This window comes from Protopterus annectens, chromosome 9.part0, assembly GCF_019279795.1.
Source record: "Protopterus annectens isolate FY-2018-M chromosome 9.part0, PAN1.0, whole genome shotgun sequence".
Taxonomy (NCBI): Eukaryota; Metazoa; Chordata; order Ceratodontiformes; family Protopteridae; genus Protopterus; species Protopterus annectens.
In genome coordinates this window covers 269,485,423-269,497,657 of record NC_056743.1, presented here as the reverse complement: position 1 = coordinate 269,497,657, position 12,235 = coordinate 269,485,423, and the positions used below count along the sequence as shown (strand labels likewise).

Genomic DNA, 12,235 nt, shown 5'->3' with positions numbered 1-12,235 from the left:
TATGAGTAACTGGATATGGTTTTATCAAAAATGATATTCTCTTCACAAGGCACTCTTGCAGCCAATGATGACAGTAGGACAGAAATTAATTAAGGCTTGGGAATATAGGGTTCTCCTGGGTGTCTCAGAATTTAAGAAGATGTTGAAGGAACTATATGACATAGAAAGTTACATGGACTCCTTGGATCTGTGTGTTAAACTGGATCATTTGACTTGATGGGGGGGGTTGGGAACAAGGTTTGGACTTGGAGCATATTCTGCAGGAGTTAGGCAGTAGATTAATGCAACCAGATGAGCTAATCTTTTTTTTTTTTTTTTTTACAAGTACAACTCTCCTCTTGGTTTCTCATGCAGAGTATGGAGCATCTCAGGCTATGATAATGATAATTTTTCTGTTTGCTTCAATATGTGATGCAATTTCTTCTTACTTGTGTTATCAGCAATTTTTTACTTGTTGATAACCTGTTTAACGTACCTTAGTTTAGTTGCATATTTGTAGATGTTCTTAGCTTTCTTCTGATTTTCTGGATATCATCCACTGTTGTTCAATGAACATTTTTAACTTGAAAAAACAAGACATTCCAACACTATTCCTATTTAGCGTCAGAAAGTCACTTACCTAAAGGATAAATGTTGAGGATCATGTATACACAAACAAACCAAGAATGAAACAAAGGTTACACACACAATTTTTTTACATGGCATGTACATCATACCATTACTATATCAGTACAAGTCTGAGCAATGAGATTTGACCTTTGACATATGCATGTCTGAATGACAAGATTAAGATGACAATGAAAAATGTGATGTGTGATTTATTGTTTGACACCTGACAACTACAATATTTGAAATGACATTTGGCATTTAGATATTAGATGTTCTGTATCTGAAAAAAGTTTAATAGATCTTTTGAATTTGTGTCTAATTTAGTATTGCACATGAAGACAGACAGCAACGAGCAACAGTAACTATTTGGGTAAGTCTGAAAGATGTTTAACCCTTCCAAATTTTGGGGGGGGGGCTGCTTGTTAGCTGTGAGTATATTGGACAATGTGTAATTTAAATTATGCTCTTCAAATTGCAATTACAGGCTAGACTGACACATATGACACTTGGGCAATACCAGGAATGTTTCAGTTTGTATAGTGCAAGAAAATGAGGAAAATGCATTTTATTTATTTATTTACATTTGTTGACTGGGAGAGTTCAACTGGACGCCAGTCCATTTTCAGCAGAGGCCCAGGGATAAAAAGTTCCACATGTAGTATTACTGACATATACATTTAGAGAAAAATTGCATTTAAAAATTCTAGACATTGAACTAGCTGTAGGACATAATACAAGGTAAAACATAGTTTTAAAACAGCTGTAGAACTTAATACAGATTTAAAACATTGTGACAGAAGTTGAACATATTACAGATGTGTAACATAACTCTTTAGTGTCAACTGAATCAATTTGTTATTTAGGTACATAACAGACAGTTACACTTGTAGCTACAAAAGGTTCTTACTATATGGTAGGTAGGTAGTTAGATTTGAGAGCAACTAAGCTAGCTAGAAATAAGGTAGTTCGTGGGGTGCAGAAGGAGGTAGTGGGAGGGTGGAGTGGGTGATTTTAGAGGGGGGTTGCAAGGGCATAACCAGCATGTTTTTAAGTGTGCTTTTAGTAAAGATTTGAAGTGGGTGGCAGAAGTTACAAAGGAAATTGAGGGTGGGAGGGAGTTCCATAATTTGGCTATAGTGCAAGAGAATAGTGCATCTCCAGCAGAGTTACTGGCTCTTGTGACCTGTAGGAGGTTTTTGTGTATGGATCTTAGTGGTCTCATGGTTATGTAGGGTTGGAGTAGATTCTGGAGAGATGGGACTTTTAGTGGATGGTTTACTAGTTTGTGGACGACTGCGAGTTGGTACCATTGAAGGAGGTGAGGTAGCTCTAGCCAGCCAAGTTCTGCCAGTGCAAGACAATGGTGACTTGTAGGAAGCCCCTGTGGTGAATTTGGCGATTTTGTTGTAGCAGGTTTCGAGCTTACTTAGGTCGCATTGTCTTAGGCTAGTATATACTGGAGAGGCATAAAGTAGGGTGGAGATAAGGTGAGAATTTTCTACTGAAATCTTTGTAGCTTTGGTAAGTAGTTGCTGATTTCTATATAATGCTCCTAGTTTTTGTGTACTTTTTTTAATGGTCATGGATACGTGAAGATCAAAGTTCAGTTTGTTGTCTATTTCGACTCCTAGCAACTTGATGTGTTCTGTGGGATGGACAGTGGTGTTGTCTTTTGCTGTGACGTTAAAGTGAGATGTGTCTTGGGTAATTTTGGTGGGTTGGAAGATTAGTAATTTAGTTTTGCTGGGGTTGAGTATTAACTGGGCATGGGATAGCCAAGTTTCAATAGAGGAAAATTCATCCTGTGTGACTTTTTGCAGTTTGGGTAGGGAGTGGGCTGAGAAGATGATGGTTGAGTCATCTGCGTATTGTTTGAGTGTGCCATGTGTAGTGTCAGAGGCTAGATTATTGGTGAAAATAGAGAAGAGTAGGGGTCCAAGGATGGACCCTTGGGGAACCCCTATGGGGACAGGTAGTTTGGGGGAGAGGTCGTCATGCCATACAACAGATTGTTGGCGGTCAGAGAGGTAACTTTGAAACCAGTTGGTGACTGATTGAGAGAAGGATAGGTTTTTGAGAAGAGAGATGAGTTGTTTGTGTGGTACCATGTCAAAGGCTTTAGAAAGGACTAGGAAAGTAGCTGAGGAGAGATAACCAGCAATTTTATGTTGTAGGATAGTGTTAGTGAAAGACAGTAAGGCAGTGGTGGTGCTATGGTTTGGTTGGAAACAGTGTTGGGTGTTGAAAAGGAGATTGTTAGCAAGAAGGTGATCTGAGACCTGAGAATGGATGCATCTCTCTAGTATTTTGAAGAGTGGAGACAGAATAGCTATGGGGCAGTAGTTGGTTAGCTCTGTGGAGGGGCAGAATTATGTGTGATACTTTCCATAGTGTAGGAACGTACTTTTCTGACAGAGATCTGTTAATCAAGATAGATACTGGGTATGCTAGAGTGTCAGCTGTGAGTTGTAGGTATTCACTTGGGTGGTTGTCTACTGCTAATTTGGTGGGTTTAAGTTTAGTCAATAGTTGTTTTATTTTGGAGGTAGGAACAGGACAGAACGAGAAGCTAGAGGGGAGATTGTTAGTTGAAGGAGTGGGTTTGAGGAGGGGGCGGTTGTGTTGTCTAGCTAGTGGTAGTACGGTTTGTGCGAAATGTGTGTTGAAAGAGGTAGCAATATTTTTGGAGGAGTAAGTGATGTTAGGAATAGGGGTACTTACTTTACCTGGGTGGAGGATGGAGTTTATTGAGGACCAGAATTGTTTGGGATTATGTTGGGAGGAGGTAAGGTCAGACTGGTAGTACTGGATTTTGTCCCGTCTTATTAGCTTTTTGACTCTGTTATGTAGTCCTTGGAATTTCTGTCTAGTAGAGGGTGTTTTGGTTTTGCGCCATTGCTCCCAAGCTTTATCCCTGTTTTTCATTTCTGACTTAGTGGTTTTCTGTAGCCATGGGGATGGTTGGGCTCTGGTTCAGGAGCATCTTATGGGGCGTGGTAATTAAGGATGCTTAGGAAGGTGTTATTAAAGTAGTCAACTGCGTCATCTAGGCCGAGGTATTTTAGAGGTTGCCAGTTACATTCTTTAAGGGATGAGCTGAATGAGAGAGGGTTGAAGTTTATTTTTTTGCGTATTTGACGGTAGATGACAGGTTTCACTTGGTATAGGTGTTTTCTGTGTAGGAATGTTGGGGAGTGATCACTGAGGCTGTCTGATAAGCAGCCTGCTATATATGACTGGGGACTCTTACTGACTAGTATCCAGTCAAGGGTAGTGTGTTTGTTGGCGCTTTTATTTATCCTAGTAGGAGACTGAACTAGTCGGGTGAAGCCATGAAGGTTTACATGATGGGTTGGGGTGGTTGCTAGAACAGGTATGCCAGTCAGTGTTGAAGTCTCCTAAAATTAGAGTTTCTTGGGGTAGATGGTGGTTACTACAACTGAGGAGGTTTTCTAGTGGAGATCCGGATGTTTTGGCCAGGTGGGAAGTAGCATCCTATAATATTTATGGTTTTATTTTGGTTTATTTTAAGGTTGGTATATATTATTTCTTCCTTACCTATTTGGGGAGCTGCTAAGTTTAAGATCTGCATGTTTAGATGCTGTTTAAATATTATAGCTATACCACCTCCTTTCTTGTTTAGTTGGTCTACTCTTAGTATACTGTAACCAGTAGGGAGGATTTGCTCATTGGTAATGTGTAGTTTCAACCATGTTTCGGTAAGGATCACTATATCAGGGGAGTACAAGTCTATGGTGGCATGGAGCTCATGCACTTTGTTGGATATACTTCTAATATTTCGGCTTAGCAGAACAGAAAGAGGTCATTTGCTTTTCTACTGGCTGTGATTTGGGAGAAGTCGTGGTGCTTAGTCTGATTATGAAGGGTGGGGTTGGAGTTTGAGGGGCCAGGATTGGAATGGACGTCTCCACTGAGTGCTAGGTTAGATATGGATGAGATTATTAGTTTTATCAATTTTTGAATTTGCTTGGTTATTAGGGAAGTTTTATGATTGTGTTTTGTGGATAATAGGTATGGCAGTAGGGTTGTTATGTTAAAGTGTGGGGGATGAGTTTAGTTTACTGTGGATGGAAGAATATGTGGAGGGGCATAGGGAAGGTTTTTGAGGTGGTGGGAGAGTAGTAGAGTACGGGTGAGATATGAGTGGTGGTGAGTGTTGTAGTACAGTGGTAGTGGTTGAGTGGGGGAAAGGTGGAGGTTTGGTAAGATATGATGTATGCAAGGAGTGTGCATGTACATGTTAGCAGAACAGGAGGGCTAGTAGTGGGAAGCTGGAGGAGGTAGTGAAGGTGTAGTGCTGTGGTAAGCTGTTGGAAAGACAGGAGTGGTTACTAATTACCAATAAAGGTAGGACCACTGGGGGCGAGTGGGAATTAGGGACAGGGAGGGGATCTAAGTGGGCAAGAGACCCTGTAGAAGGGCTGGAAACAATCAGGTAACAGAGTGCACTGCTAACAGGTCAGAATGTTTGTGTCTGTAAAGGATTAAGGAAGTAAAATAATATTTAGTAGCAGGTCAGAATGCTTGTGTCATTAAAGGTTAAGGAGGTAAAAAAATCTAGTAGGGTTTAAAGGCAGCTACATAAGATAGAAGGTGTTCTCTATGGCATTAGTTTAAGCAGTGTAATGGGGAGGGCTGGAAGAATGCGACCCGGTAAGCTGTGCTTGCCACTAGTTGCACAAATACAGTAATCATGATATAAAGCTGGTTATTACTGCCAGTTTACTTTAAATAATGTGCATAGGTTCAAGAGGTACATGCACTTTAGTGGACAAGAGAATAGAACTAGAGCAAATTCCTGGAAAGTGCACCCTTCTTTCTGCTTGAGTTACAGTGGGTTGGCCAGGTAGAGTTGGTTCTTCAGAGTCAGGGCACCCATTAGGATGAAAGGCAAACTGTAGGTACAAGGGAAAGAAAAAACAAACAATTGTTGCAGTGGGACAAATAGCACTAGAGGAGGTGGGTTGGAGAGGCAGGCAAAAATGTGGTCTAGGAGTTCGTACTTAAGTATATTAAAACAATGCAGTAAACAGTATACATCAGCTATAAGATGAAGTAGAACAGTATAATTCATTAGTAAATGCAACATAAGGTCATTATTGCAGCAATTTAGTAGATAGGTAGGTGACTGAAAAGACAGAAGAAACCGTTTGTGCTGACTTCATCAAGTATTGTTTTCCTGACTGCTTTAATATATACAGTTTGAAGTTGGGACAGCATGATTGCATGTACTTGGTTACCTGAACAGAAGCTGGATACTACCTTTTGATAAGAATTGACAACACAATTGGCTATTAATTTGCTGTGTCATTCAAGGCTATCTTTATTTATTTGATTTTGTTTTTGGTATTTCCTGAGGAAAGAATCAAACTGTAGTCTGTTTGTCTGTAGCATGCCTTGCTTTGCTTATACATTTGTTAACATTTATGAAATAAAAGCTACTGCTGATATATGCAGAATCTTCTTAATTCAATGAAGTCTATCATTTTCAATACAAAAACTCATCAATAAAAAAATTTGTCAAAGGACATTTGCAGGAAAGATGAATTTTGTGACTTGCCAATGATATTTGACCTTGCAGACTTATCTATACTAAAGTGATACAAGTTACTTTTTTGTTTTATTAATGTTACACAGCATTTTTGATTAATGCCCACTCATTAAGTTATTGATTTTTAAAAATGTAATACATTTTATGTTTTATATAAACTAAACCTGGTGCATGCTAAATGTTTTGATTCTTAGCTTAATTTGAACCTAGAACAATAAGCTTGGAAAGGGGGACGTAAGTGTTCAGCCAACATGTTTTCACTTCTAGACAAATGCATAAATGACAAGATAAATATTACTTTCCTACCCATTTGTTCTGACAGATTTATGCAGGTTGCTGACTTGGACACTGTTATGCACTAAGAAAGCAACTTGCTTTCTCCTTAGAATTCTGTCTAGGACATTTTCTTCCCCTATTGTTAGTAGGTTAATAGGTCTGTAGTTTCCCATATTTTCCACAATCTCCCCTTGCACAAGTTTACTACATTTGCTGTCCTTCAGTTCTTGAGTACTTCTGTTATATCACAAAGGTCAGACTATTTATGACTTTGGACAGAAATTATCCTCCTTAAGGGAAGACATTATTTTCTCCATCCTCCCTTCTCTTGCCTGGTGTTTGCTCACTGCCCCCCCAATAAAACAATCCTCTTTTTTAATACACACACACACACACACACACACACACACACACACACACACACCTATCAGAAATCAACTGTCTAACTTTTTCCCAGTACGGCAAGAAACAATTACAAAGGCTCTCATTAAGGCAGCCATGAGGAGTGTTTTAGTTAGGTCCCTAACCTCACCTCCCAGATAAATGTGAAGGCTTGCTATCCCTTCCCTGGGTGGGGGGGGGGGGGGGGGCGGGGGATTCCTGTCCATGTCCCTTGAAGGTTTCACAGCTGGCACTTAGTGGACTCAGGGCATGTCCCCAAGATCCTTGTGTTGCAGGCTATACACCTCTCTCTGCAGCCACCACTGATGCTGCAGGAATTGGATTGCCTCTCCCTCTTCTTTCTGGTACAGTGTTGCACCAGTTGGCTGAGCCCCTTTTACTTCAAGAAGTAAATCAAGTCCAGTTCCTCCTTTACCTAGGAATGTTTCAGTGTCCTCCTGGCACGTCACCTAGGAATATAATTTTCCACTTATCACACTCCTTTACAGTTAGCTCTAGCCTTTTATGTCCTTCTTTATATCTGTCCACCAGCATTTCCCCTCCCTCACCTTAACTGTCAGAGAGCATCTAACCTAGGCTTTAAGCCTGTCTACTCTTGCCTCCTTCACTGGGAGGTATTCCTCCTCTCTTGACTTCAAATTTGGTTATCTCCTTTGTGCAGTTTACTATAACAAATTTTCCTCTCCCTTTTTATCATTCCTGAACAACTGATAGCTATGTACCTCTATGTCCCATCTTTTCTTATCATTAGCCCACATTTCTGTGACATTAGCCTCCCCTTTCCGCATCACTGCTTGGAGCTCCCCAAACTTCCAACTCAGACTCCTTGCAGTGCAAAATACAACTATCCAGTCATGCTCCGCATTTTCCTTGTTTACTTCTCTGCTATGTTCTACAACATTATTTTACTACTTGAATACCTAAATCCCTCTTATGTGATTATCTTTTCTGCCTTTCCATCTCATTTTAACAGCAAGATCATTGAGATATAAACTTTTAACCCAGCACTAAGCAATACCATCATTTCTGGACTAGAATAGAGTCTGCTCCTGAGCACTGCTGATTTCTTTGCCAGGTTTTCCCATCCTTCTACCAGTCCAAAGCCTTTCTCCCTTGTCCACTGTCACCGCCATCATTTTCCTGCTTGCAGGCATAGGTAACGCTTTTAAAAATGCTACTGCTTCAACACCCTCTCCTGGCAATTCTCTGCAACTTTTCTATCCCTGTTTGCTATTACCTCAGCTCTCTTTTCTGATAAGTAATCAGTGCCTACATGCACCACAATATGCATCCATGGGTCTTCTATGAGAAGTTACCTCACAAATCCATTACCAGTAAACTAAATTATTTAAATTAATCAAAAACACATACCTGCTGAACTTGCTGTCACAAGTCAGAAAAAGTTTCTTAAATATGCGATCTCAGTGTCGCACAGCCATGAGGACAACAAATATCCTGCAAGGGTGACAAAAATATTTGTACAGCACTAAAAAATATAAAAGCACTCTGTGATTACTCCATCTGGGGAAATGTGATCAGGGAGACTGCATACAATGAGAGAGTTTCTGTCAAATGATAGTCATAAGTGATCTATCTCTACCTTGATGAACACTGTGATCACCTCTCCCCAAGTTTAAGCCCTCAAAGAGGTTTCACCGTAATCTAGATTGTTCTTTCTCCCACACCAATGGTTAACTCTCTTGTTGACAAATCCTCCTCCTTGTCCTTATACTACAACCTCCACTTTAACTCTTGTCACTATCCCTCTTAGTGGCACCATCCTACAGCACTTTTACTACTCAATACACTGGCCAACAGGGGCATATTCATAATGCAGACATTCTACTTAACCAAAAAACAAAATAAATACTAAAATTACTGACACCAAAGACATCTTACTAAACAAACACATTATTTTAGAACAAAGAAAACTTACTATTCTGGTCTACTATAAACAATCTTCTATTGCAACGTATCAAGCCCACACCAGCCATAAATATAGCTTGATCATGTACAAACATACAATAATAATAACAGATATATTTAATGTATGCTATACAATAATAATAATGGATATAATCAATGTATGCTAACATGTATAGATGGAAATATAGTGACAAGAGAAAGCTACCTGTAATTAATACACATGGCATCATCTGTAATACTTTCAAGTTAGTATTGACTAAATAGGAAAAAATATACTAAACACCTGGTTAAGACTGTGTAGACTGCACTTTCCTACAAGAAAGAAGAGAAATGAAAAGAAGAGGTAAGCTGATAAATTATTTAGTTATACCATCTACTTTATAAAAATATGAAGATGAGGACTGAACACTTTCACTCTCCTTTAGGGGAAAAAGTTTGTTGAATAAAGGTAAACTGTCTGCACAAAATGTCTTACCAGCGAAAATTCCTTTAAATTGTGTAAATAAAGCATGATATTCATACTGGGTAAGACTCACCAATTTTACATGTTTTTTTCTAATAAGGTTTGGATTACATCTGAAGTCAGTGGAAGCACTTCCATTATCTGGACTTTAGCATCCTCTGCTAACTTCTCCAACCTTATCAAAGCATGTCTTTGAATTACTATTCTTGTCACAGCTGCCAAAGGCATAATCACAGAAACATTCTGAAGTACATATCTCATTCTGCCTGCTGACTTTACTAAATCCTGCAATTTACTTGTCACATTTGAGTCTTTGCATGTTCTGAGTATATACCCACCATATGCCCTAAGTAGTCATGGCAGAAATCCATGTGTGTTAAATAACTGACAGTGCACTGGACGTTAAAACCTCTTCTCAAATGTACCCAAGCAATATTGCTTCCCTTTTAAATGGCCACATGCATTCAGGAAGACATCTGATGTAGCTGCTGTTAGTAAAGTTTGCTGAGTTAGCTTTAAAGTTAGTGTAATGCTACAACCCTTGCTTCTGAATCTTTAGATGCTACACCTGCACACTTAGGAGCCTGCATACACTGGTGTCGTTCACTAACAAGTTTTCAAATATCTTCAAAGGTTAAATATGGCAATTACATTCTTGGAAATGAAGCATCTCTAAATAATGCCTTTTAGATGATGAGAGCTATGTAGATTGCCTACTTCCTAAATCTTCCACCTTATTTATAGTTTTGGTGAAAACAAATGTTGAGGTAAACAACTAGAAATTTGTGAAGAGGTATTCTCATGGACAGAATAAACATATTGGGAAAAGTGAACAGGGCCTGAATAAAATGGTTCCTCACCTACACAATACAAACAATAAGGGCTGTTATTAAATTTTAATTTCTTATCTTGGGCATTCACCAGTACCAGTGGAGGTTTTTGCAAAGTGAAAACAGATATGGATAAGCAACAACCTTCTATGGCAAGTGAGACAGGCTCCTGCTCCAAACTGGCATTATATTGCTCTTTTGCTATCAATCCATACACAGCAGAATAAACAGAGGGCACTCAGGAGACACCTGGATGTATTACAGTGGTAGTCACTACTACTATTATGGTAGAAGGCTAACCAACAGTGGAACAGTCCAGATCTAGAGCTTCTCAGGCCTCCAACATTATCCATGGTGCAACCAATGTAGGTATAAAAGTATGTAACAAGTTTTAATCTACATGGCTGAAGCATCAATGTCCATGGAAGACTGAAGATCCTGGTATTTTAATGGCAAGCTGCGAGTGTCTGTTACAGGCACTGATACAGCAGATGTACTTTCCTCCATGGATTTTGTTAAAAGTTCTTCTATAACTGGAGCTCTTGGATTGCCTCTCTCTTTTTGTAAAGACTTACAGCTTTTGAATTAGAAGCTTTTTTCTCTCTCTGCTTCTTTTCAGACCCTGCAGGCTTAGAAAATACTTTCTTTGTAAGTTCTTTTATCTAGAGAGTTAAGCCACTGTTCTGTTAAGTACAAGATGAGAGCCTTCCAGTATCTTATGCGGCTTATTTGCAGCCTAGGCAGAACAAGCACTGGTGTGGTAAACGTGAGAATGGATTTCATGCATATCATTTCATAATTATATGATCTCTTGAAGATGTCTTCCAAAACAGTGTAGCTGCAGAAAATGAAGAAAACTCTGACCAGCGAAGGCCATGCAAGCTATTACACAGTATTTCTCTAGTATGAGTGAGGCACAAATGGTGCTCAGAAAGATGAAAAGTGAAGAGAGTAAAGCACAGTGCTTGGTATTACAGGGAACTGCATACCACCTAAGTCAATATCAACCAGGGCAAGAGACTTGATTTGGCCCTTGTAGACAGCTACTACAGTAAAAAAAAAAAATAGCTGGAAAGCAAGACACACACAAGCTGCGCAAGAATAAATATCATGAATTACTATAACAGATGAAATCCTCAATGGTTAGAATAAAAAGCAGAAAAGACCTGGAAGCAATGATGAGGGCTTTTAAAGGTCTGCAAAGAACTGCCTAGAATTACAGAAGCATTAACATCTGTGTTGATGATTAATGTTTATAAGTACTTGAATGAAGATATGGAGATTCTCTGGTTTGTTTCGCAGCTGGGATGCCTTCTAGGCGAAGTCTGCATGCAATCCCTGTGTTACTGTGTTTTTTTCCAGAAAGTCTAGTTCCCCTTCCACATTCCAAAGATGTATTAAGTGGATTGGCTACTATAAGTTACCCAGAGAAGGTGTGTGTGTGTGTGTGTGTGTGTGTGTGTGTGTGTGTGTGTGTGTGTGTGAGATAGAGACATGAAAAAGGCCTGGCAATCTAGTGCCATTTCCTGTACTTCTGCTAAACTCTACGGATCACACCAGCAGCTCATGGAGTCACTAGAGGACTTAGATGCAGCTCAACAGCATCACATGCTTGGCCAGCAGAACACAAGCTAACAGAGAAAACATGTCAGTCATTTTATTTAATTCTAAGAAAATAACAACTTTATGATTAAACAGTTAGCTGGTGATGAACATAACATGTAAAACAATTATGTAAAACAAATTGTTACTGTAAAAAACTAAATAAAATAACTCACCTCCAGAGATTTTAGATAAAAATTTCATGAGATCATCGGGGTTGTTTCCATCTTTGGAGGGTTTTGAAAACAAAGGAGGTTCTGTTTCAAATATTTTTATCATGTCACCAATTAAGCCAATGATTGTTGACATAGGCTATAACAGAAGAAAAAATATAGCAATTAATAACATATCTTCAGTCCTCCTGTCTGATGCACCCATAAATGCCTATTTGCTGCCATAATTTCTGGCTTCTTGTCTACAATCTAAGCAGAAAAGGAGTAAGCTTTTTTTAACTGTATTTATGTCGTTCCTCATTCAGTTAAGAAGAACATTAGAAATGCAGTCAAAAAAGATTCCCCCTTTTCTCCTTATCCAAATAATGTAATACTATCTCAA

The 12,235-nt window shown here is 39.1% G+C and overlaps 1 protein-coding gene across 1 annotated transcript in view; it reads right to left on the bottom strand.

Annotated features, from left to right (window-relative positions):
* The window catches only part of LOC122811184 (ubiquitin-conjugating enzyme E2 variant 3-like), a gene marked incomplete at its 5' end in the record, with an annotated part of 386,567 nt that extends 374,575 nt beyond the window's left edge, over positions 1 to 11,992 (bottom strand). Inside the window, 1 exon segment of the mRNA XM_044082856.1 lies at positions 11,857 to 11,992. Within this exon segment, the coding sequence (XP_043938791.1) occupies positions 11,857 to 11,992 (136 nt within the window).
* Between the last annotated feature and the right edge of the window lie 243 nt (positions 11,993 to 12,235).